This window comes from Trematomus bernacchii, unplaced genomic scaffold, assembly GCF_902827165.1.
Source record: "Trematomus bernacchii unplaced genomic scaffold, fTreBer1.1, whole genome shotgun sequence".
NCBI lineage: Eukaryota > Metazoa > Chordata > Actinopteri > Perciformes > Nototheniidae > Trematomus > Trematomus bernacchii.
In genome coordinates, this window is record NW_022987547.1 from 2659086 (window position 1) to 2686550 (window position 27465).

Here is a 27465-nt window from a genome sequence, read left to right on the forward strand (position 1 = left end):
TGCCTCCTCTCGACTCCACAGACAGTTAAACAAACTACAGCATCACCCTGCGCCTTTGTTGTGAGACGATAGCAAGGCGACTGTTTATCATTCGAGTTAGCTAATCTAGGGTCAGTTTTATGGGAGGAAAACATAAATAGTAGCTTGAAATGATATGTATTACGTTTTGACGTAACTGAATCCTCCCAAGGTGGGATCCGTAGCACATCAAGGTTAAGTAGTGAGTCGCCATCCAAGAGGAAGTTTGACAGATCGACGAGGTAAAGTGATACTATCTAAGCTAGCTAACTGCTAGCAATCCACTGCTCGTCCTAAACGGACTATTAACCGTTTAGTGGTTAGATTTAGCTTATCTTCAACATCTCACCACATGTATTAACGATATAAATTTAACCTTACACGATCGGTTTGAACTACCTCAATATTATACCGCTAATATAACTTGTAGTTAATCGATTAACCTGTGGTTAGCTAAGCTAACGTTAGCTAGTAATGTTAGCAAGTCGTCGTTTCCTAAGTGGAAACCTTGAGTTTCCTTTGTATTATGTTTAAATAACCAACTGTTTGCCTGACACTGTCAATAAAGTAACCTTACAACATTTCCTAATTGTTATAAAAATGAATACTGTAGGATATTTATAGATATACAATTCATATTTAATAAAACAAGTGCACTGTTTGAAAATAATGCTACGATATAACATGTTGGTTACATTTCAAACAATGTGCCTATTACACAAAAAGGAAATGAATCTATCGAACTCAACTGAGTGATGATTGACTTTCTTATTTTCAGATTGCATAACCCTGTTTACTGTGTTATTCAAAATGTACTGTCTACATTACTCCGTTATGTTAATTGATCAGTTTGACCTAACCAGCGTATATCATGGAGTACCAGATATATATATATATATGTATATATATAGTTAGAATAGAATAGATACTGTAGTTACTCAACATTTAAGTAGTAAGGCAACATTTCTGTCTCCCAATTAAAAACTTAAATGGCTGCTGAGTATCTGACAAATAATGTATAAAAATTAGCCCTGACTTTTTTTTGTAATCCTAATCTCTCTGTCTTCTCTTCCTGCCTCCCACAGAGTACCCATGACGTCTGCGGCAGAGACAGTGGAAAATGCCTCCATCATGTCAGAGAGTGCGGCCCATGACGGAAACCGCTTGTGGATCGGCAACATAGATCCCAAAATTACAGAGTGAGTGAATACACTCCTGGTTAATTTCAGGCATCCACTTTCTTCCAACGTTTTTGTAAAGTATCTTTCTTCAGATTAAATTAGAGCTGAAACCACAAGTGAGACAGTACAACAACCTTATCATCACATTTTAATATACATTATTTGAGTTAAAAACACATCTGTATGTCACTGAAAGGGCACAAAAAAGCCAGCTGAATTAAAAAAACAACCTCAGCTTTGGATTTGAGGTATAAGGCGGTCCATGTTATGAACCAGAGACATTGCTTTTTAACTTGCCTGGCTCTGCCTCATAGAGAGGCAATGCATTGTGTGCGCGTTTATGATTGATTAACTGGTTGCGTAGTATGTGTGTGTCGCAGGCTGAGACTGAGCAGACAGGGCTGGGTGTGTGAAAGAGAGGCAGCGAGGCGTGGAGACCTGCTCTGCTAAGGAGCAGCCATCATTCCTCACTCACCTGCCCTGTTTACTCTCTCTGTGTCAACCGTGGTGTGGTGGGTGTGTGTGTGTGTGTGTGTGTGTGTGTGTGTGTGTGTGTGTGTGTGTGTGTGTGTGTGTGTGTGTGTGTGTGTGTGTGTGTGTGTGTGTGTGTGTGTGTGTGTGTGTGTGTGTGTGTGTGTGTGTGTGTGTGTGTGTGTGTGTGTGTGTGTGTGTGGTGTGTAGTGTGTGTGTGTGTGTGTGTGTGTGTGTGTGTGTGTGTGTGTGTGTGTGTGTGGTGTGTGTGTGTGTGTGTGTGTGTGTGTGTGTGTGTGTGTGTGTGTGTGTGTGTGTGTGTGTGTGTGTGTGTGTGGTCATTTAAATACACAGTTGATGTTTGGGTGGCAGCTGTTAGTGGTGCAAGCTCCCCACACACTGAGGTGTCTGTGTACATTTATTATTAATGTGTCTCATTTACACTACATCATATGTTTAATTTATGAGAGCAGCTGAGTGTCTGAATGTGCAAAACTCCAAATGTGAGTGTTGAGAATCCCTTTACATATATTGAGATGGAGCAAAGAAGGTAGATGTTCAGGGTGAGGGGTGCGTCTGTGGGGGCTGCTGGAGAATGTATGGGCCGCAGCTCTGGTGGGCGTCTAGACAGGCGTTTCCTTCCCCTTTCCCTGCTCTGCTCTAGCTCTCCCTAAATAGCCAACTACTTCACAGTATGGAGGGAAAACAAGAGAAATGCCCATGGCCCCTGGTGCTGATTGGGAAGATTAATTAGCTCCTGTGTAGCATACGTAATGCCCCATGTGTTTGTCCTGCTTAGTCAAACCAAAACTCAGTGCAGAGGAAGCATGCAGATCTAAAATGCAAGGTGCTGATTATGAATATATGAGGCCATGATTAGTTAATTACACTTTGTTTCTCCTGGAAGTTTCTTTTTGGTAATTAAAGACATCAAATTGCGTATTAAAAGTTGGTTGCTACTCAGTTATTTAATCTTGACTTGAATTTTAACATAATGTTCTTTCTATAATGAAGCAGAAACAGTTAGTGTGAAGATGTTAAACATTGCCGTTTTTCACAACATGTCATAGTTGATGATGAAATAATATAAGTATGTTTTTCTGCACTGGTTGTTTGTGGTTAAATATTACATCTATCGCAATTTGATGAGGTAGGAAGGTGGCACCTTTATCATGTGTAATGTGTCCCTTGTCAAAATAATGAATTGTGCTTTGTGTGTTAGCATATATAAGTACACAGCCAATGTTTCAGTAGTCTTAGAAGGATAAACAACTCCTGTTGCGCTCATAGCTTGAACACCTGGGCAAAGATCTATTCCAAGCCTGTGAACTTTCTTCGTCTTCCATTTCTGTCTCTTTACATCCCATACCCAGTCAGATTTCTTTGTCAGTGCACAGAGCGGAGACACAGCAAGTGTAACTGGAGCTTTCAGCACATATTCATGTTTTTGTGCTTTTGGCTGCTCGGAGAGAGAACTTCTCATTAGTGGTAATCCATCAGCGGCTCCCTTTCTGTTCCCTGGTCTTCTTGTTACGTTTTAAGTTGCTTAAAACCAGGATTTGTCAGACCTATAACCCTCACCTTACTCATATTGCAGCCATGTTTTATGAGGATATTTCAGTTGCCAGAAAATGTTCCCCCATCCTCGTCCTGTCTTAACTTTGTACCCGCTGAGCTGCTCTTTTCTGGACTGAACCTTTTGCCCTTATCTTTTTCTGGACTGGACTCACTCACCCCTTTTCCTTCCTTCCTTTTCTTTGCTTCTTACCTCCTACCTGGCTCCTCACCTCCTCTCTTCTTTTGGCTTTTCCTCCTCTTCCTCCACCTTTCACCCTGCCGTCAACATCCCCTCTGTGAACTTTACTCTCCCTCTCCCCACCTTTCCTCCCCCTCTCCTCCTCTTCCTCCGGTGGTTTTAACAGCCCCCAGGAGGAGCGGTCCATTGTGGTTCAGCTCGCGAGCATCCAAAAGTGTTCTTCGAGTGTAAGCCCTCAGATCTGTCACATATTAACACATATGTACAAACATTGCATTATGTAGCTTTTTTAAAAGACAGTATGTATTTCATCACAACATTGCATTCAACTTAAATGAATGCCTCTCTATTTTCCTAATCAGTGTTTCAGAGATCCAGAGGTGCAAAGGAAAATTATTTGAGTGTAAAAATGCCAAAAAGTTTTATAAGTAATATTCTAAACTTGGATTTATATGTAAATGACTACTGCTGAAGGAGTCACCTTCACATGGGACGCTTGGAGGGTGTTGTCTGGGAAAAGCAGAAATTCTCTTTTGCCTAAAGCCCTCAAGGGAGTCATAGAGGAGGGGGGTGGGGACATTAGAACAACCTGTAGCTGAGCGCACAGTTCACCCTCTGTGTCTCACGTTGAGTCAGTCATGCACATAATTGCACACACACACGCACGCACGCAGACATACAAACAAACCACCCTCCAGCAATACAAATAACAAACGACTAAACAATAATAGGCTCGAGCATCAGTTCCACTCCAACCGGGGTCACTGTGAGGCCTGGACAGTTACATAAGTTAAAGGCACCAAAATAAATAAATAAAAATAGGTGTTCATTGATTTATTTTGTTTGTTTGTCATCAGTTTTTTTTTTTATTGCACGTGCCCTTTTCTCTTTTCTATTTCATGTTGCTATTTGGCTGTAAGAAAAGCACAGGTTCAAATTGATCACAGCTAATTCAGTCTCCAGGTCCTAGTATTGTGCATGCTGGCTCACTGTCACACTGTCATCACCCCACAGTTAGTGAAAGCACCTGGGTTCTTCTGAAGATGACAAAATGTCTTAAGTGAATGATCATGTGCGTCAAAACTAACTGTCTCCATCTCATATTAACTAAATTAGGCAAGTGATACATATACAATTTGATAAACAGATTCTGCCAAAGAACAACCAAGTTATAGGATGTTTTTCTCTCCAGTAGTTCTCGTTACCTCAAGAACATGACGAAGGCGTTTGAATGACTAATCAACCAGGAAGGTGCTGTGTGCTCTCTGAAGAACTGTTTCTGCTAGAAGTGTTTGCCCTAGTCAGAGACACCAGAATTACATGATTAATCAATTAATCATAATCAGCAACAATTTTGAGGATTGATAATTAATTTAAAGCATTTATTGAGCCTATCTGACATTTTCTGGTCTGGACATTTGCTGGGGTCTTTGATATTGTATCAGTCTAAAAAACCTTGTGGTTATCATGAATGTCAGATTAAACGTTAATGGAAAGAATAGTTGGTGTTGCCTTTCCGATGGAAGAATGTGCCTCAGACGATCCATTATTCTACCGACTCCAAATTAAGAATATTGCACATATAACTGATGTACAAGAGCTTTGACAAGTAATGCTATTTTAAAGCACATGCTGCTCAGCTAGCGTTGTAACCATTCAATAGCACTTAGGTATGTACAGTAGTAAGACAGTGTATATAGTGAACAGGTGGCCCTGAACTCATTGCTCTTTCTGTCTGAAGAAATATTTTTCCCATGGCTGCCAGTGGTCCGTTACACACGAACCTCCGAGTCCTCTCACACGCTGCATAGCTCTTCAATGACAAAACATCTATGTTCACTCGCAGGCCTGCGGTCCCACACAGTGAGTGGATGTTGTTTGTGCCGAGCCTGTGCTCAGGAGGGATTTGAGGCTTCCTCTTTTTTATTCCCTCATTGTCCGGCTACTGTATCCTCAGCATTGTCTCAATGAGAGATTTACTGTCACTGCGCTGCCACACCAGCTGGCCTGCTGCTAAAAAGGTGACAGGGAGAACAGGCTGTCATTCTCATTAGCCCCTTGACAGATTCACCGACTGGCAAATACAGTGCAGACCTGATGTACTGTGGGTGGCTGGTTCATAGGGTTGAGCTTAAATAAATATATAACGTGCATTATGTTGATCATTATGGCTAGGTCATTTGACATTTTACTGAATAAAAGCTTGTTCTCTCTTTCCTATGTTCTGTTTTTCTTTGACCTTTTCTGCTATTTCTTACGTGACTCTCCTCTTGGCAGGTATCACTTGGTGAAATTGTTGGAGAAGTTTGGCCATGTGAAGCAGTTTGACTTCCTGTTTCATAAGTCTGGGCCTTTGGAGGGACAGCCACGGGGCTACTGCTTTGTCAACTTCAACACCAGAGAGGTACATGCAAAATCTTTATTTGATCTAAACTATATTATTAACATTTTGCCGCAGTATGTCATTTTGTAAACTGATGGTTTGTACTATGAGTTTGTTGTAAAATCGGTGTGCTTCATACATAGGAACAGCTGTCATTTAAAGTGATATACCCTTGAAAAATAAAATTGAAATCTGTCAATCATTTGAATAAAAATGGCTATTAGTCAATAATGATAGTATGGCAATATACCAGTGCGTCTACTCAAATTAATAAGGCAAGTGAGACTTTGACTAGATTATGTTTTTTTGCATATTTGTGTCAAGGTTCTTCACTTACACATTGTTACATATTCTTTCTTTGTTAAAATGTGCACATCCACTCAAATCCACTCAGTCAAATACATTTTATCAAAGGAATTCCCTTTATCGATTGTGATAATGATCCCCCTACTCAAAGTCCCGAGAAAGCTATTAGACATCTCCTAGCAGTCAGGAGCTGAATATGTGTCTAACTGAAGTGGACCGTTACTCTAAAAAAAGCACTTTGAAGGAGCCGCTTGGCTTCACTGGCTTTATTTGTTTTGGAGTGAGCCTGGGGAACGTGATAAGCATCTCGTTCCACTGATAGTGTCCATCAGTGGGATATAAAGCCCTCCCAACATACAGAGGAAATGTGTGTTTATCTTACACGCTCACACACACTGAGGCACATACAGAAAAAGTACTTCATTAATATCATTTATATTAGAGCCACTTACTCATTTGATTAGACACAACTACCTTTGTCACACTGCTTCTCAAACACACAACAGAGACACACACAGGTTCGTTAGTCAGAGTGGCACATCATCATCATCCTCTGTTAGTCATCAAGGCTGATTTTTAATCATAATGGTAAAAAGAAAATCTTCCTTTCCTTTCCCCCTTCATCTTTTCCTCTGTGTGTCTGCCTGCAGGAGGCAGAGAGGGCCATCCAGTGTTTAAATGGGAAGCTAGCTTTGTCTAAGAAGCTAGTTGTGCGCTGGGCACATGCACAGGTGAGGGTAAGTGTCAAACTCAATTATTTTGTATTTAACTGAAAATCTTATACACCCTGAAGGCTCAGTGCAGTAAGGCACTTCTGTGTTTGCGGCTGAAGAGTAAATTATTGTATGTGTGCATTAGAAAAGACTATCATCAGCTTTTATGATAAAAGAACAATAATACAAAAAACAGCTTTTTGTCATAGACTTGGATATATATAAATAACTCTTTTTTTAATGTGTGTGACACTAAACAACAGTGGTGTACCGTAAAGTAACTAATCACATTTACTCAAGTACACTATTTACTTTGTACTTCTACCCCACTACAATTCAGAAGTAAACGCTGGAAATATGATATAAATAACCAATAATTCTTCAAATGGAATGCTGGGTTTCAGTCTGTGTTGCAGTAAAAGATAATAAGTATCTGTTTATTTACATTTGGACATTGCCGCTGCAGTATCAGTTTATGGAGAGCAGCTCAACCTATGGCTGTGTCTTAACAATAGAACGCCTACTGGCAATGGGTGAAGGGATATCCTGAATAGAGACGAATCACGCCCCACACACACACACACACACACATACACACACTCACACTCACACTCAGTAGGGGGAGGTCAGGGTCAATGCTGCCGCCTCTAAGACAACACGTAGTAGGATAAAGTTGGTCAAAACTTCTTTATAACTTTGTAATTTTAGCAAAAAAACTTCGGGTCATTTATTTTGTTACATACCTATACTTTTTGTGTTAATAAATTATCACAAATTTACAATCAGTCTATAGATTTTGAGTTGATACACTTTAATTAGCAACTCCTCAGCCATAAGATGTTCACGGTTATCAAAATCTGTGTTACGGTCTTTTAAAACACGCTCAAATCCAACACATAGTTAATATGATGCTGCAAACACATCAGCCAGGTTTTTAGCAAAGGTGCATCACACGAAGGGATTTGTTTCTGTCAAGCTTTCCCCTGTGGACCAACCTTTTCTGGTCGTTGTCCCAGCTGATGAAGGTGAATGCTTCATTTCATCCCATGATATGCATTCACAAGCTAGATCAAAAACTATCCTCACATTGTCTGACACCATCTGTGATTGTGCTGCTTTGGGATATAAAAATAAGATGTAAAAGTTACACGCATGTTAAGATTAGAGCAATTTCCCCACTTGGGGCCAGCTTGAAAGTGATAGATGGTTTTTAGTGCCTGTCTTTCCAACCCAGAGGTGGATTACTGGGATAAGTGAGTCAGAGAAAGCTGACGTTAGGAGTTGATGTGTCATTTCCAGTTTTACATCTTATAACATCTCAAACACCCATTTCTCTTACAACGCTTAAACAACTGTGTCCTTATTCATTAATGTCAAATTATATATATGTAGACATACACCGTTTAGCAAAGTTGTGTGTTATGCTTGTCATATTCATGGTATGTGAAACTGTCATCACCTCTAACCCTCTAAAAAACACATTAAACACTTATTTTAATCCTTAATCAAGCTTTCAGTTCTGAAGTAGCTGTGTCTGTAGGTTATTAAATAAAAGTACCACAACTGGAACAACAAGAAGTATTTTTAACTTCATTCTCTATTTACTTACGCGTTGGCTGTTGTTCAGATTCAGTATGTCCTGATCTACATGCCTTTAGTAATATGTGGAAGGGAAGGGTCCTGGCTGATGGAGCGGCCATTGTTTTCGACCTATTCTTGGCCATACGTGTTATTTATTTCATGAACAATATGTTAGATATTTGTGAGTGCGTTTATGTAACCTGATTAAATGATACTCACACCAACTGACCTCTAATCAAATGGCTGCAGCTGCTGCACCAAAATCATCACAGTTTCCTCCCTCCCATCATGTCTTTTTTTTTGTCTTTTTTTTTTCTTCACAGGTTTCAAGAGTTCTGTGTTGGCTGGTGGAGATGTTTGGAAGGTGGTTTTTTGAAAGGAATGAGTGCAGACGTTGCTTTTTGCTCTTCAGCTGCTCCCTCTTTATCCTCCCTCATGCCTCAGGGTGTGATTATGAGCTGGACGCACAGTCCTGCTCGGTTACTGTCTGTTGGAGCAGACACAAACAAAATCAATACTTCACTTTAATAATGTTGATGTTTTGGGAGGAAGCTGGAGTTGGCCCTCCAGAGAACGGCTGTCAGTGTTTATTAGGAGCTCTGATGGTTTGTAAATGTCTGGTTTACAGGATGTTTTACTTTTCTACTCATTACGTGGCACTGTTCCTCTAAAATATTTAAAAACCAGGTGTGACTGTACCCAAATGTGCTGAAAACACATTACTATATGATCCATTTGAAGTCCTAATCTTTAAAATCACTTGTGATGCAGTAACTTCATGTTTTTGTGTTTAGCTGCGACTATCCATGCGTCTCTGTGTCCCTGCATAAGGCTCTTCTCTTATTTTACCCTTTTGTCTCTCTCCATCTGTCCGTCCTTCCATGTTTCCATCACTGTTTGTGTGGGACATTTTGTTTTGTCAACAGAGGTTTGAAGGGTTCCGTAATGACAAGACGATGCCTCAGAGCCTGGAGCCATCGAGCAGCGGGGGGGCAGACGATGGACCCGTAAGTGCCAACCACCTCAGGTTGGTACAAAACACAGTTAACACCCTTGTTCCTAGTTGCTATTCTGAAGTTTTTTGCCTTTTTTTAATTCTTCTCAGAGTAAGTTGAGTCAACTAAATCACAGTTTTTTTGCTTTTCCAACAAAAAGCTATCAAAGAAGGGCTGATCACTGTGGGCTTATTGATCTAGTAGCTTTCTTTTGTCCAGTTGTCTAACAGCAGAAGCAGAAATATGTTAATTACTTCACTGTCCATCTGATTGTGAAACACCTAATACCATAGTGGAGACAACAGAGGTTTAATTCGCTTATCTGACAACTAACTGGTCTGTCTGTCCAAATCCTTACTAGATGTTATATAAAAATAACATAAGAAAGAAAATGTGTACCTATTTTACTTTCTGTTTTGGTGTTTCATCTTGGAAGGACATCAAACTGTGTTCATGTCGTTGTAACACAAAAAGCGTCATTTTCCGATTTAGACAGCCGAGTGTGGATGTAGTTTCTGGTCACTTTAGGGACTACCAGAACAAACTCAAGCTTGTTCCTGAAATCATTATTGGAGAACTTATTGCTTTCACCACAAATGGCACTTCAAGTTGAGTTCATCTGAGTACAACCGGACCAACACTTGAAACATTGAATCAACAAGTGTGCCAGTCAAATGAAGCACTGAAGTCTGTTAATGGCCTCTTGTGCTTATAGCATCAACTCTGAGACAATCCCATATGTGTAGCAAGTTATCAGCTATAAAGATACTCCTTTAAAAAGTCTCCACACTCCAGTTCTATTGTAAACTTCAAAATCCCTCACTCCTCACAGCGCAGGAGAGGAAGTATAAACACTCTTTCCCCCTTTTCCCCCTGATGCCTCCTTCTAGACTCCTTTTTATTTACCCTGCTTCCCTCAGTCTCTCTTCTTCTCCCTTGCTCTGTAATCTTTCTCTCTTGCTCCTCAAAATTCTGTTCCACCGTTGAGATACAAGTTTTCCTCTATCTCTTAGCACAACTGGTAATCTCTTGCTTGTGCTCCCCCCCCCCCTGCATCTGTCCCTCCCTCTCCTAGGAGTGCTAATACCTCCTCTCATTTTCCCCTCAGCCGAGAGCCAAGATCTGTCCATCACTCAGTCCGGCCCTCAGCTCCCGCTCTGGTATTTTCCCCTCAGCCTCGCAGCTAACATCTCTCTCTCTCTCTCTCTCTCTCTCTCTCTCTCTCTCTCTCTCTCTCTCTCTCTCTCCTCTCTCTCTCTCTCTCTCTCTCTCTCTCTCTCTCTCTCTCTCTCTCTCTCTCTCTCTCTCTCTCTCTCTCCTCTTTTTTCTATTTATGTGTTTCACCTCTAGCACGAGTGCTAAGATCCGTGCCATCGAGGCCAAGCTCCAGATGATGGACGAGAATCCGGAGGATGACTACTCGGGCCCGTCGGCCTACGTTTACAACAAACCGCCAGAGAGGAAACGCTGGGAGCCCTACTCTAAATCACACAACAACCAGAGCAGGCCCTTCCGCAGGTTTAGGAGATGACCCATCCCACTCATTCTGGAGATCCCCCCTCCCCCACTCCGTCGACACACTTCAGCCCCCATCTACACACAAACTGACTCCACACCAGATACTATAAAGACTATACACAGCCTATGAAAGGTTTTGAAAATACTTTGAGAACCAAGAACTCTTTGGGAGTAATCGCAGCAATCACGGACAAGTACCAAAAGTGTTTTCAGTTATTTTACAGTTATTATTTACTCTTAACATATGCCCCATACCTGACAGATGTGCAGGTGGGATCTTATACGTCTGCGTTCTCGCTTTGGCAGAGATTTGAATCAGCAGCTGTGAGTCATGTGACCCAGAGCTGCCAGAAAAGAAAAATGATATTATTATAAAAGAGTCTAAATGCTGATTCTCTTATTGGTTTTTGACATGTTTTTACTTTCGGAGAGATTATTTAAAGGTGAAATACAATTTTCTTTAATCAAGACTTCAATGAAGAGGAAGACATGCAAATATTTGTAACAGGTTTGTATCCTTGGAGTTTGAATAGTAAGCCACTCAGCAATGCTTACGGTGTGTTGCAGTATTTTGTGTGACATTGCTCTTTTCCTAATGGTTTGCTTTTTTTTTCAATTTTGTAAGACTGTATTCAAACTCTTTTTTACTGACTTTGTTTCTTTTCTGTAGATTTTTTTGGAAGTTCCCTTTAATATTCCTATTAAAGGCTAATAAATATAACATCTGCAGCCTGTTGTTTTATGCCATTTTAGTGTTTAGTCAATAACATTACAATGCTCTCGTCCACATGCTTTTGCTGGAATAGTCAAATTGTTTTTGTAAGAAATTTGGGAGGAAAACATCTGCATCTCATTAATGAGAACCTTTTGTGGACTACAATTTTAAACCATTAATCCAGCATGGTTTTAAAAAATGCAGTTCAGGACTATGACAGAAATAAAAAAAACATTGTAGAGATTATCACGAGTACTGACAAATGTACCAATACTTTCTGTAATAACTGATCATCCTGCTTAATATGGCGTTCATTATGCTTAGAGTCCCAGATTTCCCCAGACCTGATGGATACTGACTGTTTTGTTCATTTGCATTCTCTCAAATTGTGCCGTTTTAATATTTTGTATTTTCAAATGTAACGTTTGTTATGGATTTCTGTGTTTACATGGAGCAAACTTTTGTTGCGATCCAAGTTGTATTTTCCATCAGGTGTTAAAATGCCCCTTAAGGGGAAAAGAGGGTAAAGTGGACAAAAAATGTTGGCGAAATATAGCATAATTAAGTTTGTGAGAAGAAAGAATTTGCAAACCAAATTTGCAGAACCATTTTTAATAAGTTTAAGATGAAAACTTCTGTGGATAAATAACATTGCAAGAGGGATGGAAATCGGCCGATTAATTGTACAAGTTGAGAGAAGAGAGCATCATTTCATGCGCAGCGTACAAATCAAATCCTACCTCTTGACATGTCAGCCTTTTTTTTCCTCGTAAAATCAACCTGCAGCAATTTCTGATCAACCGTTTTCTTTGTATTGTGTGTTTTTATCTGTTTGCAATAAAAGGCCTATCAGTTCAATTATAATTTCAATTGATTACATCTTTCAAATCCAGTTCTCCCCAGAAATGATGAAGACGTTTCTTAATTGTTTTTGGCTTGGTTTATTTTGATGGGATCAAATGGGATATTTGCTGGATCCTTGTAGATAGCCTGATTGACGCGTCGATGTAAAGCTGTGTGTGGGCTGATCACACGGATCCTGCAATCACCAGGCTTCCCTTCGTTAAAACACTGGGTGAGTTTTAGTTTATTCTGCCTCAGCCCTACTCTCACAACATTAAAAAAATTAAAAAATGTGTTTCTTCCTGCCCATAATATATCCTTAAACAATGGTGTCACAATAAACCTATGGGTGAAAACCCTTTTTGTTAATCCTTAAATTAGGCCATTTAGTCCTTTCGTTTTTCTGCCTTGCTAATCATTGTCTACTACTCATTAACTTTAATGGTACACAATTTAAATATTTGAAATTAATGTTATAACGAAAACATATTTTTATTTTAAAAATTAAGCCTTGAATCATGATGATAATAAGCATTGAAGCAGTTCCATAAATACACCACTCTAATTAATTAAATAACAAATTATTTTGCAACATGTGATTTAAGTAAATGTATTAGGATTTTTTAAATGTATTTTTCAGGCATCATTATTATTTTTTGTGTTGTAGTTTAGATTCTAAGCCTGAATATATATGGAGACGCTGTGTATATAAAAAGGTCTGTATTCCGGTTAATTATTGCGTTACAACCTATACAGCCATTGTATATGTCCAGTAGCAAGTAAATGGCAATTATATGAATAACTATAATTTACATTTTTTCCTCTGGCAGCAGCTATAAATGTCTGAGATATCACACATTCGACAGCAGAGTTTGAGTAAGTTTCTGTCATAACTGCTCCAAAGTGTGTCCACCCTTCTCACGCATATGAAACTCTTTCTCACCCTCCCCCTTCTTTAACTATAAGGCAGGCCAGAGCGGCACAAACTTTCACTGCACTCTGGTTCTCTGCGCTGCCGTCGACTAGCAGCCCAGCAGCCTCCCTGCACCTATGAAGCCTTGGAGTAAAAGCTGCCAGCCCCTTCATTTCATTCACTTCCTGTAGCCAGACTCCTTCGATAAAGTGGAGAGAGTGGGACACGGGGAAAGGAACTATTTCTGTTCTAAATAAGGCTCTCCGAGGAGCACCAACAACTCCTCGCCTCTGCAAAGCTCCATAACTTCAGTGGTGTGTGACAGCGGCAGATCGTCACGCACAGACACAGAGCATTTCGCGTCAAAAACAAAACGGTGCGCCCATTACACCCGAACCCATGCATACGGATGGTTCAAGTTTTGACGCCCATCGCCGAGCCTTCTCCTGATTCCACGCGCCGAGTTTGGATACACTGTACGCTGTGAGACTGCAGGGGTTCATGTACTGGAAAAATGAACTTTTGTCCCCTCTTTCAGAGGGAAACAAGATTTTGTCCGAAGGAATTCCCAAGAAGCAGGTACTAACACTTAGGACACGACTGAGCTCCAACTTTGTGCGTAAAAGTTTCATTGATACCCCACTAATGCAGTGTGGGCCTTCTGTTTGGTTTAGACTAAATCAGCTTGTTATGTGCTGGCTTAAAAATAGCGATATTTGGTGTAACCTCAATATGAAACCATTTTGATTCACCAAACAATTTCTTCTTATTTTCTCATTGCTCAGTGGATCTATCTGTTGTTGCAAATGCATGCAGTTTATTTGCAGCCCGCAGCATTGTGCGTTAGTTTTGTTTTGTCTCTCTGTGATGTCATAAGAATCACTGCTTGTGTACTGAGATCAGCTGCACGCGCCAGCCGCTGTGAAGAGGCACGCGCCTCTCTGTTATGAATAGCGTGATTTGCGGTCCGCGAGCCTCTCGAGCGGTGCCAATTCGCCTGAGAAGAATTGGATTTTAATTACAGCCATTAAAAATCAAATTTGCAATTCTTTGGGTGACCCGTTGCCTTTCTCTGATTGACAGTTGAAATTGACACTCCGGGTCCCTCTTATCCACAGCGTTTCAAGCTATTTGTAATTACAGGTAGTTTTTTCCCCCTCCACTCTTCGTGTCCTGGATTGCGAAGAAAATACTATTATTCTGAGAGGCACGGGTTAAGGGCAGGGAAAAATCAATCCAAATTGAAATAGCTTCATTAAAATGTGCCTTTTGTTGCGGGGGCCCTTTTAACTATTTTAACCGGGGTTTATTGTCAGGACCACTTTATATAGGACTAGCCCTGAAGAGCTGTGTGCAAATGTCTCCCGAGGATTTCCCAGCTGAGGATGAGACCGTTAAAGTGATGAAGACTTCCCGTTTACTGAACGTTGTCTTATAGGTGATCTCCACCGAGCATCAGAGTACACCGGGAGCCTCGCGCTGCAGTGTGGACTCTAACCACGCGCCAATGGTGAGAGCTTTATTGCCTATTAATGCTTTTAAAATGTCACTTGGTGCGCTTATTGCACATTGGTGACACCTTGGTCTGGGTGCATCCGCTGCACGTTGAAGATAGGATTCATTATATTTTACATTTCTGATATAGCCTACGCGCATTGATTGATATCGACTGCATTTTGACTACTGCAATGTGGGGATGACTGTGTGTGTGTTACTGAGCTGTGCTGATGCCCTCTTGCAGTCTCACTCGGACGGAGAGTCCCAGCGGTCCAACATGGAGCCGGAGGACACCCACTCCCCACCCAGCAGCCCCTCCAGCCCTTCCGTGTGCTCGCCGATCTCCACCGCCAGCTCGGTGCCGTCAGACGGGAAGAACGTGTGCGCCAGCTGCGGTCAGGAGATCCTGGACAGATACATGCTGAAGGTGAGAGGCTGACCTTAAGTCTTTAGATTTAAACAGGCTGACGCGATGTGTGGTCACAACAATTAATATATTCTCGTGTTGTTTATTTGTTTAGCATTGTATTTTTTACGATGGCATTAGCAAACATTTGGTCGATACGTGTCCTGTTTTGTTTTGGAAAGGCCTGCTGTATTTTTGCACTGATAGGCCTACTGGAATTAACAGAAGGCCAGTAGGCTACAACATTAGGAGTCCTTACTTTATTATTTTAAGAAGAATAATTACACTAAATAAAAAGTAGGTACAGATAGGCTACATATATCCCAAACAAAAAACACAGAAACGTGTCCCCAATATAGCCTTATTTATGGCTTAACGAAACACTTTGTTATCATATTTTTAAAGGTAAAATATATACGTGAAATGCATACACATTTAAATATTAAATCCAAATTGAACTGCTGTTATCTGCAATGTATTTATTTATTTGTTATCAAAAAGTGATACACGAGGTTTTAGCAGATTCAACAGGGATGTTTTGATTTTTTTCCTGTAACCCTGTCTAGTCGCGTGCGCCCGCGTGCTTCCATTCCAAAACATTCCTCACTCGCGCGCAAATGGGTGTGTTTGTCAGGAAGTGTGAGATAACTTCTGTTGTTGTGTCGAAGTCCAGGCCTATTGGATATCATCTATAATAATTGTTTTAAATGTATTAATACAAACTGAAAAAGACACATGAAAAATATTTTTGCAAACTATTTTGAATAATTATGGGATATAATAATTTGTGATCTCCTATAATAGGATACAACTCAATTATATCAGCATTCTTCTAAAATGATTAGCAATCTTTATCTTGTGTAAAATATCATGCATGCTGCGCCATTACCAACTGGACGATGCTGTAATTAAAAGTAGGCCTATGTAAATAAATATTTTTGCTTTAAATGCTTACAAACGTATATGTTGTAGATGACCTAAAAAAATCACAATATTATAAATATAATACAATTAAGTTCTAGAATTAACATTATTGCATTTCAGAATTGAATTTAGAATCTTTCGAACAGCGTATTATGGGACAGGCTTTATGATCTCTCTCGCCAAAAATATCGGGCTCATTTTAGATAATAATATTTTGAAACATATTAAAAGGGCAGCTCTGTTGACATAAATGGCTTCGCAATTTGTAAAACTTTAAAAAATGATTTAAATCATTTTTCAGTCGTCATTTACAAATTGGTCACTTGTTTTCAACGCCTGGCAAGTATTATTTTTTCTTAATTCTGCTAAAAGGCGTTCATAATTGCTCTTGAACGAAAATATTACACCCAGTGCCAGAAAGAATTATCTCGGGCCTAAGCAGCATGTTCTGGGTTCGATATTTAGAAATTATTAAGATTGCATTTCAGCAGAATATATTTGCCAGCGTTTTAGTACAATTAATACTGTCCTTTAACATGCAATTTTTAAGCAAAACACCAACAAAATACTGTGTTGCTATATCAGAAAACACAAGAAAGTAAAATATGATCTAAGCGATACTAAAATTGAATATTTAAATATATTGTGCCATCACTAAACTCATAATTGTGCATCACTGTAAGATATGCAACTTTCGTGATATTCCCAAGGTAATAATATCTTGAGTATGCTTAATTAGACATTGAATATTTAAATATATTGTGCCATCTCTAAACTCATAATTGTGCAGCACTTTAAGATATGCAACTTTTGTGATAATATCTTGACTAAGTATATGCTAATTAGACATTATGCAGTTTTGATGATTTTCTTTTGTCGTATATTATGAAGAAAGTCAGCACCAGAGACACCCTGTGCGTCCTTAACGCTTGGATCCATCATCAGTGTGTGTTTGACATGCACGTTGTCTCTCTGCAGGTGAACAACCTCATATGGCACGTGCGCTGTCTGGAGTGTTCTGTCTGCAGGACGTCGCTACGTCAGCACAGCAGCTGCTACATCAAAAACAAAGAGATCTTCTGTAAAATGGATTATTTCAGGTAGGGTAAGTTTATGACCGTGTTTTCAAAATACCACGTCTACTCTACTCTGCCAACATACCCCCCCCCCTCCTCTCTTTCTCTCTCACACACACTCACACTCTTCCTTTGAGATGGATGCGGGTTGCCTCATGTGTTCTTGAAAGACCTTTACAAAAACGTCTCAAAGTGTGTAACAAAATAAAAGTGTAGCTGAAAGATCCACAGTTTTGTTTTGGCTATCATTAACAAAACGTTTCCAGCAGCGACAGAAAATAAAACATATCTGGCCTACTAGAATAAGTGTGGAAATGTCTGCGCGTAGGGAGTTGTGTGCGTTTTTTAGAGGTTTTTTAGATTTTTGGTGAGGTTGTTTTTTTGGACCACGTTTTATCAACTTCTATGCCTTTATGGGTCAGGTCAGATTTTAATATTGCACATTATTTATTGTCAGATATCTTTATCGGACCATTCCAAATCAGTCTTGCCATTAACCCGTTAACTTCCACCACATTTTGTAATTTTTCTGGCGCTCAATAAATTCAAGTATCCAGCAGCACGCGCGCAGGAGTTACCGGAGTCTTTAACCTATATCAACACAACGTTAACGGCTGTAGGGGTACAGGAAAATAGCGTAAATCGCTGGAAAGGCACTTGGGTTTTGCAGCTATCTGAGTTGAGTATGTCCCTATTGACACACAAACCGTTATGCAACGAAAATATACAACAGAGGAGGCCTTTTTTATTCTACTGTACATTCATGACCAATTATCATGTATTATGATAATATACTATATCATATCGTTGTAATAGGCTACATTTAAGAGAACCGAACAGCAAATAAAACTAAACCTCATTAATAAAATACATTCTGTTTTTAAGCTATAAATACTTATTTTACACATTTTTCACATGTTTATTACTCATATCATAAACGATTAATTTCACTATTTAAAAAATAAATACATTGCCATGCAATATTGAAAGGCATTATAACAAAACGAGACACTGAGACATGCAGATACACACTCATTGAGGGGTTAATAATGCAATGGGTTCTTCAGCCAATCAAAACATAGCCTGCTGCAGCCTATTTCTGTTAGGAAAAATCTTTATTTACTGATGTTTTTAATCATAGATTTTTTATTCACTTTTTATCCAAGTGTGTGGATTTTATTTGTGCCTGTGTGAGGCTGTCAGTGGCGGTATCTGAGGTCAAATGTGGTTCAGACCAGCAACAGCCATAGTGAAATTCAGTTCTATAGCCTGAAGCTGGTGGATATGTTGTATGGGCACATATGCATTGTTCGTGTGTGTATGTATGTGTTCGTGTGTGTGCGCACATGTGTGCCTGCTTGGAGTGAGCTTTGGTGTATGTCTGATCGGAACATGACACCAAGCCACCGCTCTGAGGTTTATAATCACCAGCAATTAGTTGTCCTCCATCCCAGACCCTCAGGCCTCCAGATCAGCAATTAGACCGCCCCGAGTGCCTGGTCAGCATGTTTCTGTTCTGAATGTGACTCCTCTCCAAACTAAAAACACACACACTCTAAAACAGATATGTGTACAAACCTTCAAATTAAAACATGAAGGTGGAACATTTATGTGATAGCAAGAATGCACTGTACACATTGGCTGCTTTGATAACGCCAAAGACACACTTTACACACAGTAAACATACATTGAGATCTCTGTTTATTTATGCATGTCCAGCAGCTGCCACTCATTTTGCTAATTCCTTCATGAAATGGAGATTTTTATGTTTGCTCGGCCACATCATAATATTTTACCTGACCCGTCTCCATTTAAATGCTCCTGCACCCTTCTCGCCCTAAACCCTGCGTTGTGGACTCTGAGCCAGTATTTAAAATATGTCAGAGCATTAGAAAACGGTAATGAGTGGTGTAGATGTGGCTGTCACCGGGTTACATGTTGGCTACTCATCAGATAAATCGTACCCTGTAATTATATGATATACAATCATTGTGATTCAAACATGTGCCTAAATATAGAAGCAGTAAATGTTTCTACACTCGTTTTGACAACTTTTATTATGAATTTCTAAATGATTGCATACAGGCATTCTGTTATATCATTTTTTGAAAGAATGGGTATGGACAGTTTCCTGCAACAGCTAAAATGATGGGTCTGTTTTGCTTTTTAATAAAGAAAAAAAATGCAAACCTAAACCCAAACAGCTTCACATTCAAACTCCTAGCTGCCAGTCTTAGTGTCATAACCTTTGGAATTTCAGCTTTAGCCGTTACTACTGTAGGCAACAAAGCAAAACACTTTTGATTGAAAGACCAGAATCTTTTTAAATATGATAACTTCCAGGGTTTACTTCTCTCTGTAAAGCCATTCATTTCCCCTATTTGAATAAATAATAAAGACTGTACTTCTTTATGCATACTGTAGACATTTCGTACATAATAAACTCAGAATCCCCTACACAAGGCGTAAAACTAGATTTGTTTGTTGTATTTGTTAGTTTTAATACGGTCCATAGCTTGGTCATATGACAGAATCACACACATTTTCATTCATATCTATGGAATAACTGCACACTATCTGCTCTGTAGAGTGACTCTTAAAATGAGAATAAGAAGTAATGCAATAATATTTAATTTGATGGTCAAGATATCCTTAGGATCAAACTGTTTTCGTATCAATATTGTGAGGAACTTTGTAGAAACCCTGCACAAAAAAGTTACCTCTGAAAATATAAACTTTAATCTGGATTTAGGCCAGATTTAAACTAGGCTAAACACGACCGCGGGCCCAGATCCTCTGGGCTGGGTTCAAACCTCTGGAGATATTCCCTCATCTGTGTCAGCCTCTCATCTGGCTTTGGACTGACAGCTCCTTTAATGGGGCGTAATAGCAGGAAATCAGAGTGGGTTTCCCTCCATATACGTGTGTGTGTGCGTGAGGAGGGGGTAGGTAGGTGGTGTGTATATGTCGGGTTAGGGGGTGCAGGACAGAGCCCACGTTGCGCCTCTCAAAGCCATGTCAGGCCTCAGGGGCTCCCTCACGCACACACACAACTACACACACGCACACCATTTCTTTATCAGCCTACTTTGACCCCCCTCGCCTCCCTTAGCTGCCCCCCTCCCCTCCCTGAGCTCTGTAGTAACATCATCCTGGTCCGTGAGCTGCAGGCCACACAGGAAGTTGCATTGGCGCACTAATCAGGGGCACCCTGGGATACTGACAGTGTAACCAGAGTCCATGTATGTAGGGAACTTTCTGGGTGAGATGTGTGCACTTGTACATGTGACTCTTCATGTGTGTGTGTGTGTGTGTGTGTGTGTGTGTGTGTGTGTGTGTGTGTGTGTGTGTGTGTGTGTGTGTGTGTGTGTGTGTGTGTGTGTGTGTGTGTGTGTGTGTGTGTGTGTGTGTGTGTGTGTGTGTGTGTGTGTGTGTGTGTGTGTGTGTGTGTGTGTGTGTGTGTGTATTGTAATTATTATTATTCATCATCCCACCTTTAGTTAGCTGATTACGTCTCCATAGCAACAAAGGCGAGTAACCAGTACAAAGCGAGGGATATGAGTTTTTCTAAGAACTGAATTAATTTAAATTATAATTAAACATCTGCCACACAATGCTACACGTTTAAATAAAGACTGCTCGTTTACAGCTAGGAACTAAATTCTTCTTTTGTGAAATAGATTACAAAGAAAACTGAGTGTTCACAGTTACTGCAGTGTCGAAGAATAGAGAATTGAACAATGTCAAGGTTTCTCTTGTGCAGGGTTAATATGTTAAAGCCGGATATCATGTCAAATTGTATTGTCAGTGAATCATTTAAATCACTTCCCAATCTTAGATTTCCATGCAAAGGCCTAACACGAAACCTCGCATCGTGAAACTCTCTCAGGACAAATCTAATAGAGATTAGAGTATTCTCATAGCACATCAGAAATAATCCAAAAAACGTGTACCTCCTCAAGCCACTCTTTCAGCAGCAGGTGAATTACTGTTAAGGAAAAGTAAAGATTAGACCAAAGAAGGGCAGCAACTAGGAGACGTCTGAGGGGATAGGCAGTTTTGCGGTGCAGGATTTTCCCTCTTGTGATACTGGGGGGCCATGGGGATTGACATCATTCCAAAATAAACACCAGGTTTTTGGTGCAAATACAAAACGTGATACAAAAAAAGAGATGGAGGAGATGAAGATGGAGAGGGAGGGGGTTAAAACAAGGGATGATTTGCAGCTTTTCTGGGTTCTGTCTCGGAGCATGAAACTGACAAGCTGTCATGCTAGATTAGACGCAATGTTCCACAATGTTTTCCTCTTTTACTGTAGAAACGGCCAGGAATTCTCCATAACAATCTGAAATAGTACGCACACACAGCGCAGTAAGCTATGGAGACCATTTGTCTCCGGAATGGCTTTATTGGGTTATAAGAGGGTTTTTTGGTTAAGTTGCACATATCTGTGACAATTTAAGCTCCCTGTAAGTGGTGAGCGAGCTAATTTTATTTCAAGGTCACTGCAAAGACTTACTGCTTTTTAATGCTGAAATGAATTTGTTTGTTATGAGGAATGCCAGGCCTGGTACTGCAGATGCTCTTTTTGGATTTGGACATTAATGCATGACTTAACAGTGATACAAAACCAGGAAGGCAGACAAACAGAAGCAGGATGAAACAGATAAGAGGCAGATCCTCAAACAGTAGGCGTTTAATGATGACCTTTACATATTCGCTACCATACTACATGCAGAGAAAATGAAACTTCTGGCCAACAAGCTCATATACATGATGAGGGGCACGAGTTTTTGAGATGTCAGGTTTATAGTATGCTTTCATCCCAGATAGAGTGGACTTGAGTGCACTGATACGCTGCCAAACCCACTCACTTGGCAACCCTCCTGCTCTCTGTCCCCCTGCTCTCTCTCCACCATTGACGCTCTTTACTTTGCTATTTCCCTCAGCCACTTACTTCCTCTCTCCATGTCTATTCTTTTCATCCTGCCCTCACCAGCTCCTTCATACCTATCCACGATTGACAGCTCTTTGAATTTGCCTCATGTTGGGCTTGTATGAGTTTCCTCTTTATCCCGGCTCTTTGTATTTTGCTGTAAAGAGGCAGCGCAAAGAAGAAATAGCTAAGTGTATAAGTTAAAATGTCGAGTCGGGCATCAGCTCTTTATATATGTGTCAATGCCTCTTTTACAGAACAATCCCATCAATATGGAAATGTTTCTCATTTGAGCTAGAGCCAGTTGGCCGCTATGCTTTTTGCTCCCAGTTTTACCCTTGGGGCAGCACTTTCTGTCAGGCTGCTTAAAGAATCCTGCCTCCTTCACCAGAATTGGCAGCTGCTGACCCTAACAATGCCTCTTAACCTCACTATAACCATCTCAAAGTACAGCGTTTTATACCCATTAGACCCACAATGTGCTCGTTAAATGAGCAGCTTAATGTATTTTCATTCTGGTGTAAAACAGGAAAATCTGTATAGTATTTCATTTGTGTTAGAGTGAATGTTTTTTTGGATAACCCCACAGTGCCAGCTGCTCAGTCAGCCATATTCCAGTTAAAGGAGACGGCTGGTTATGTGCTATACATTTTTGTAGTATCATCAAATCCCATTAAACGTCAAAACCAAAGTCTATGTCTATAACCATAGTCTATGTCTGATGAAATATCTGATTCTTCTCTGTCACAGACTTCCATTGTTGTACTAAAACTATAACAGAAACACATTAATGAGCCACACTTTTTCACTAAGTGTCATGAAATGGTGAACATGGGCACTGTTGTGTATTTTTTGTCTGTCTAATATACACCGTCCTGCTTCTGTAAATATTCACACATGTGTGTAAATCTGCCACTAAAAACAGTCCCCGTCAATACATTCTTAATTATTTTTGTGATATGTTTGCAAGAAATGGACTTGATGAAATGAGATTGGGACAACCGAGAGGGCAGGATAGTCAAAAAATATTGTGAGATGGACTAATGCACACTTCTCTCTCTGAAATATTGTGAATATTATGGTACTTAAATAAAAAAAAGTATTTACTTTTCACTCTGTGCTTAGGCTCTTTCACTGTTTGGCTCATTCAGTCCTCAATTGGATTTATATATATTGATATTTTTCAATGAAAGAGCGTAGTTATTTCAGACATCTTGTTTTGAGGTCATCAGGAATTGTCTTAAAGAGTTTGCTGACTTAACAAATGTACGTCCGCTAACCCGTTCCCTGCCCAGCCTCTCTCTTTCCATAATTTTCTGTCCATTTATCTTTCATCCACCCACCCATTCAGAACAGTAAGTCAGGTGGTTTAGGTTTATATGCCGCCTGACCTCACTGTTGCTATCAGTTACAGCGGGGCGATCTAGAGTGATGTCATCCAAGTCTTTCTTCATCTTCCGCTGTGTGTAAAACCACCCTGGTTTGTTCCCTTGTGTGTGTGTGTTTGTGTGTGCGCTTGGGTACATGTCAGGGTCTTCATGCATCAGCCAGGAAATTGCAGGTGTTGGTTTGTTTGCATTCAAGGCTCAGCTTGCAGCCGCAGTCAGGGTTTCTTTTTCAGAAGGCCACATCCTTCTCCAAGGTTTCTTCCTTAAACCCTTCGAGTTCTGCCAAAACTCCAAGTTTCAAAACACACATTTCCTACTCTCTCAACATGTTCTCAAAGAAAAGGACGTCTGTGCATGTTTAATTTAGTTTGTTTAACAATGTGTGTGCTATATGGTATTGGCTTTGAGAATTAGGTTTAAAACATATTTTACCACTTTCTGTACTGAAATGTTGCTTTTACCCCGTCAATGAAGCACTAATTCCTCATTCTGTCTCTCCTCCTCTACCTCGGCTCTCTTTTTCTGTCCCTCACAGTAGGTTTGGTACTAAGTGTGCCCGCTGTGGGAGGCAGATATTCGCCAGCGACTGGGTGCGCCGTGCAAGAGGGAACGCATACCACTTGGCATGTTTTGCGTGCTTCTCGTGTAAGAGGCAGTTGTCTACGGGAGAGGAGTTTGGCTTGGTGGAAGATAAGGTCCTGTGTAGGAGCCACTACGACACCATGGTGGAGAACCTCAAACGAGCGGCTGAGAGTGGTGAGTCAAATGCTTCTCTGTGGCTGCCCAGATTTTTGCTCCAGAGTCCCAAAACTGAGGTCTGCTGAATTTATGAGCAAAATAATGACTGTATAATTCACCTTTGTACAATTTATTATTTCTTAAATCATTGATGATTTAATGTGTCTGGCCTGCTTCTTACTCATTACTCAGTGGTCGTGTTACAAGAGCTCAAAAACCTCAATTTTGGCTCCCAACTGAGGAAAAAGTCTAAATATGATTTTGTGTCCAAGTCCTCTTGTTCAAATGGGCCTCCTGGGACAATCATGGTCATTTTAAAATGTTATTCAACACTTTTGACTGTCATGTCATATTTCTGTTATTGTGTTTTTCAGGCAATGGTATCACATTAGAAGGAGCAGTTCCAACAGAACATGACAGTCAGCCCAAACCGGCCAAAAGGGCACGGACATCGTTCACTGCAGAACAGCTACAGGTCAGACACACACTTATTTTGTGAATATGCTGCACTCTCGGCTTTATTTTACCAAAAATACAATGTGTAATGATTGGATTTCAGCAGCCTTTTCTTAATTTCATGTTACATTTTTGCCTCAATATGCAGATAATGCAGGCTCAGTTTGCCCAGGACAACAATCCAGACGCCCAGACGCTACAGAAACTAGCCGACATGACAGGCCTCAGCAGGAGAGTGATACAGGTCAGTACACAGAAATACACTTTCTCTAGTATTAATGAATCTATGTATGCTCTGAAATAGCATACTTTTGAAACATTCAAACACATATACTTAATTTACAGAAAAACATAGTAAAAGGTCAAATTATGTTTAATTATGTTCAGGTATGCATATTCATACTGATTTAGGTATTTTCAATGTTTTGTCTGCTTTTGAAATAAATCAACATGTTTGATATTAAGAATATAGCATCATGATGTCTGGTTACATTGCGTCTTCATAGGTGTGGTTTCAAAACTGCAGAGCAAGACACAAAAAGCACACGCCCCAACACAGTGGGGTTCCCCAAGGTCACCTCCAGTCCAGGATACCCTCGTCCATGCCCGATGAGCTGCATTACTCCCCCTTCGGCAGTCCTGAGCGGGCGCGCATGGTGGCCCTTCACGGGTATATCGACAGTGAGTCACAATTTACTTCAATGTATAATAATAATTATGCAAATACACGTTTTAGACTTTTTATATTTTCACCTAAATCCTTATTTCTTTTGTGTGCTCTTCAGGTCATCCCTTCTCAATGCTGACTTCTCAAGGTCTCTCTCATCAGGCCATGTCGCTGCCCCAGCTCCCCCTCAGCCGCTAGTGCTCCACCACTATGACCCTTTTGACCCCTAAACCTCCGGATCTGAACCCTTGATCTCCCATCACTGACGTCTGTAGACCTGACCGGGGGGTCATGCAGTCATCAGTTTGGAGAAAAGACTTATCTTACAGGAGCCCTGCCCACTCGGACATAATGGAAAGAAAAGGAAGAACGAGGAAAAACTCAAGATACGTCCATCATTATGGGTTTTTATTTCTGAGGACAGGAATATCCCACCTGCAGCCACTCACAGCCTCAGAAGCATTTATCATTAGCAGGAACTCAGTGACGGTATTTTACACCACCTTAAGGACCCATTTTGCTTCAAATGTACAGCATCCTCCACTCTACCCACCCATCCTTTTTTTAAAAGGGATGAAGCTGAAAGAGGAGTGAAGCTTTTTGAGCGCTGTCAGAGTACTGAAGATAAACAAAGAGAGGGAACTTGAGGGGAACTGTCTTTGTGGCCTAAAGGCCCGACACACTCAGTAGACCACACTAGAGGTAAGACTGCTATTTTCTCTCTAAGCAAACATGAAGGAAACCTAAATGTAAAGAAATAAATATGACTGTTGAAATATTTTCTTTAGGAAGGGACCTTATGACATCTCAAAAATATTCCCTATGTTACATTTTTGGTCGATTTTCCAATGAAATTAGGTTAATTTTTGACATTGTGTGCCTTATCTTTTCCATAATTTAAAGAAATTCTGCAGCATTGAACCAGCTAATTAAATCTAAGCCTGTAATTCATCTCTACGTTTTAATTACGTAGAAAAAATTAAGAAGATTTAAAATCTTCTACTGGTGGAAAATGTGCATCTTGAATGTGTCAATTTGGAAGTAAACCACAAAGCACACTTTCTGGGCTTGTGTGTTTTTAAATTATGGCTGTGACATTAGAAGCTAACAGAATTTGGGCCACAATAATCCTGCTACATTTCTTTAAACTGAAAGGGAAACAAATGGAAGACTGAGATGAGCTACACATTGCTACAAATTCTGTTACAAGTTACATATTTTCATATTTCCAAACATGTGTATTGTCACTAATTTATATGTTCTCTGTCTGTGTGTCTTTGGCACAAAGAGGGAAGTGTTGGTGTTTTGGTACAATATGGAAAATATGAAGCAGACTGGGGTTGTACATACGTGTGTGTGTATGTGCGTGTGTATGTGCGTGTGTATGTGTGTGTGTGTGTGTGTGTGTGTGTGTGTGTGTGTGTGTGTGTGTGTGTGTGTGTGTGTGTGTGTGTGTGTGTGTGTGTGTGTGTGTGTGTGTGTTGGCAGGGGTAAAGAGTGTGCATCTGTATTTAGTGCCATGGCCATTGTGTGAAGAACAGGATCCAACAAGACCTCAATGTCCTTGTATTTATTGAGATGGTAAATCCCTGTAAAGCACTTTTCCCTCTGAAATTATTTGGTTTTTGTTAAAAAACAAGAAATGAAATCAAACAAAAAGTTTATTTGATAGACTGTGCATCATTAATGTTTTGTGTACTTAAATGCAATAAAATAGAATGTGATATTTTCTTTGTGGATTTGGATCATTTGTAAGGGTAAATTAACCAGGCAATAATTCACTTTTATTTTCCAAAACAACACGTGTGGCACAAAGCAAAGGACATGTGGAACAACACTTTTTCTATGTTCTTTATGCAGGATGTTTATCCATTGGGGTGTGTATTTGCTTGAATTGTGTGGATAGTTGTTTACATCCCAGTGTGTGTGTGTGGTATTTGTAAATGTGTATCTTCAACGAAGCAAGAATGGTGCATTGTGGGAA

At 40.1% G+C, this 27465-nt stretch overlaps 2 protein-coding genes across 5 annotated transcripts; both read left to right on the forward strand.

Annotated features, from left to right (window-relative positions):
* The first annotated feature begins 36 nt into the window (after window positions 1-36).
* Window positions 37-12507, forward strand: rbm18 (RNA binding motif protein 18). Of its 4 annotated transcripts, none has more exons than XM_034123214.1 (6): window positions 37-260; window positions 1104-1217; window positions 5704-5830; window positions 6766-6852; window positions 9336-9436; window positions 10755-12507. In XM_034123214.1, exons 2-6 carry the CDS (start codon window positions 1111-1113, stop codon window positions 10933-10935), a joined length of 603 nt encoding a protein of 200 aa, XP_033979105.1. In that variant the 5' UTR covers window positions 37-260; window positions 1104-1110; the 3' UTR covers window positions 10936-12507. The 4 variants fall into 4 exon arrangements, with proteins under 4 accessions (XP_033979105.1, XP_033979106.1, XP_033979103.1 ...); XM_034123215.1 differs by having other exon boundaries at window positions 6766-6846; XM_034123212.1 differs by lacking the exon at window positions 10755-12507 and having other exon boundaries at window positions 8733-9436.
* Window positions 12508-13502: 995 nt separating this feature from the next.
* Window positions 13503-26894, forward strand: lhx6 (LIM homeobox 6). Its single transcript, XM_034123311.1, has 9 exons — window positions 13503-13972; window positions 14832-14903; window positions 15135-15317; window positions 17199-17320; window positions 24156-24376; window positions 24733-24833; window positions 24963-25058; window positions 25321-25495; window positions 25600-26894. The coding sequence occupies exons 1-9, from the start codon at window positions 13895-13897 to the stop codon at window positions 25677-25679; spliced, it is 1128 nt and encodes a 375-aa protein (XP_033979202.1). The 5' UTR covers window positions 13503-13894; the 3' UTR covers window positions 25680-26894.
* The last annotated feature ends 571 nt before the right edge of the window (window positions 26895-27465 follow it).

Bases quoted from the DNA above. Each gene is read 5' to 3' on its own strand.
- lhx6 (XM_034123311.1), top strand. From the start codon at position 13,895: ATGTACTGGAAAAATGAACTTTTGTCCCCTCTTTCAGAGGGAAACAAG. The intron at 17,321-24,155 runs GTAGGGTAAGTT...TGTCCCTCACAG, and splicing joins TGTAAAATGGATTATTTCAG to TAGGTTTGGTACTAAGTGTG. The intron at 25,496-25,599 runs GTGAGTCACAAT...TGTGCTCTTCAG, and splicing joins CCTTCACGGGTATATCGACA to GTCATCCCTTCTCAATGCTG.
- rbm18 (XM_034123212.1), top strand. From the start codon at position 1,111: ATGACGTCTGCGGCAGAGACAGTGGAAAATGCCTCCATCATGTCAGAG. The intron at 1,218-5,703 runs GTGAGTGAATAC...TCCTCTTGGCAG, and splicing joins ATAGATCCCAAAATTACAGA to GTATCACTTGGTGAAATTGT. The intron at 6,853-8,732 runs GTAAGTGTCAAA...TTTTCTTCACAG, and splicing joins GGGCACATGCACAGGTGAGG to GTTTCAAGAGTTCTGTGTTG.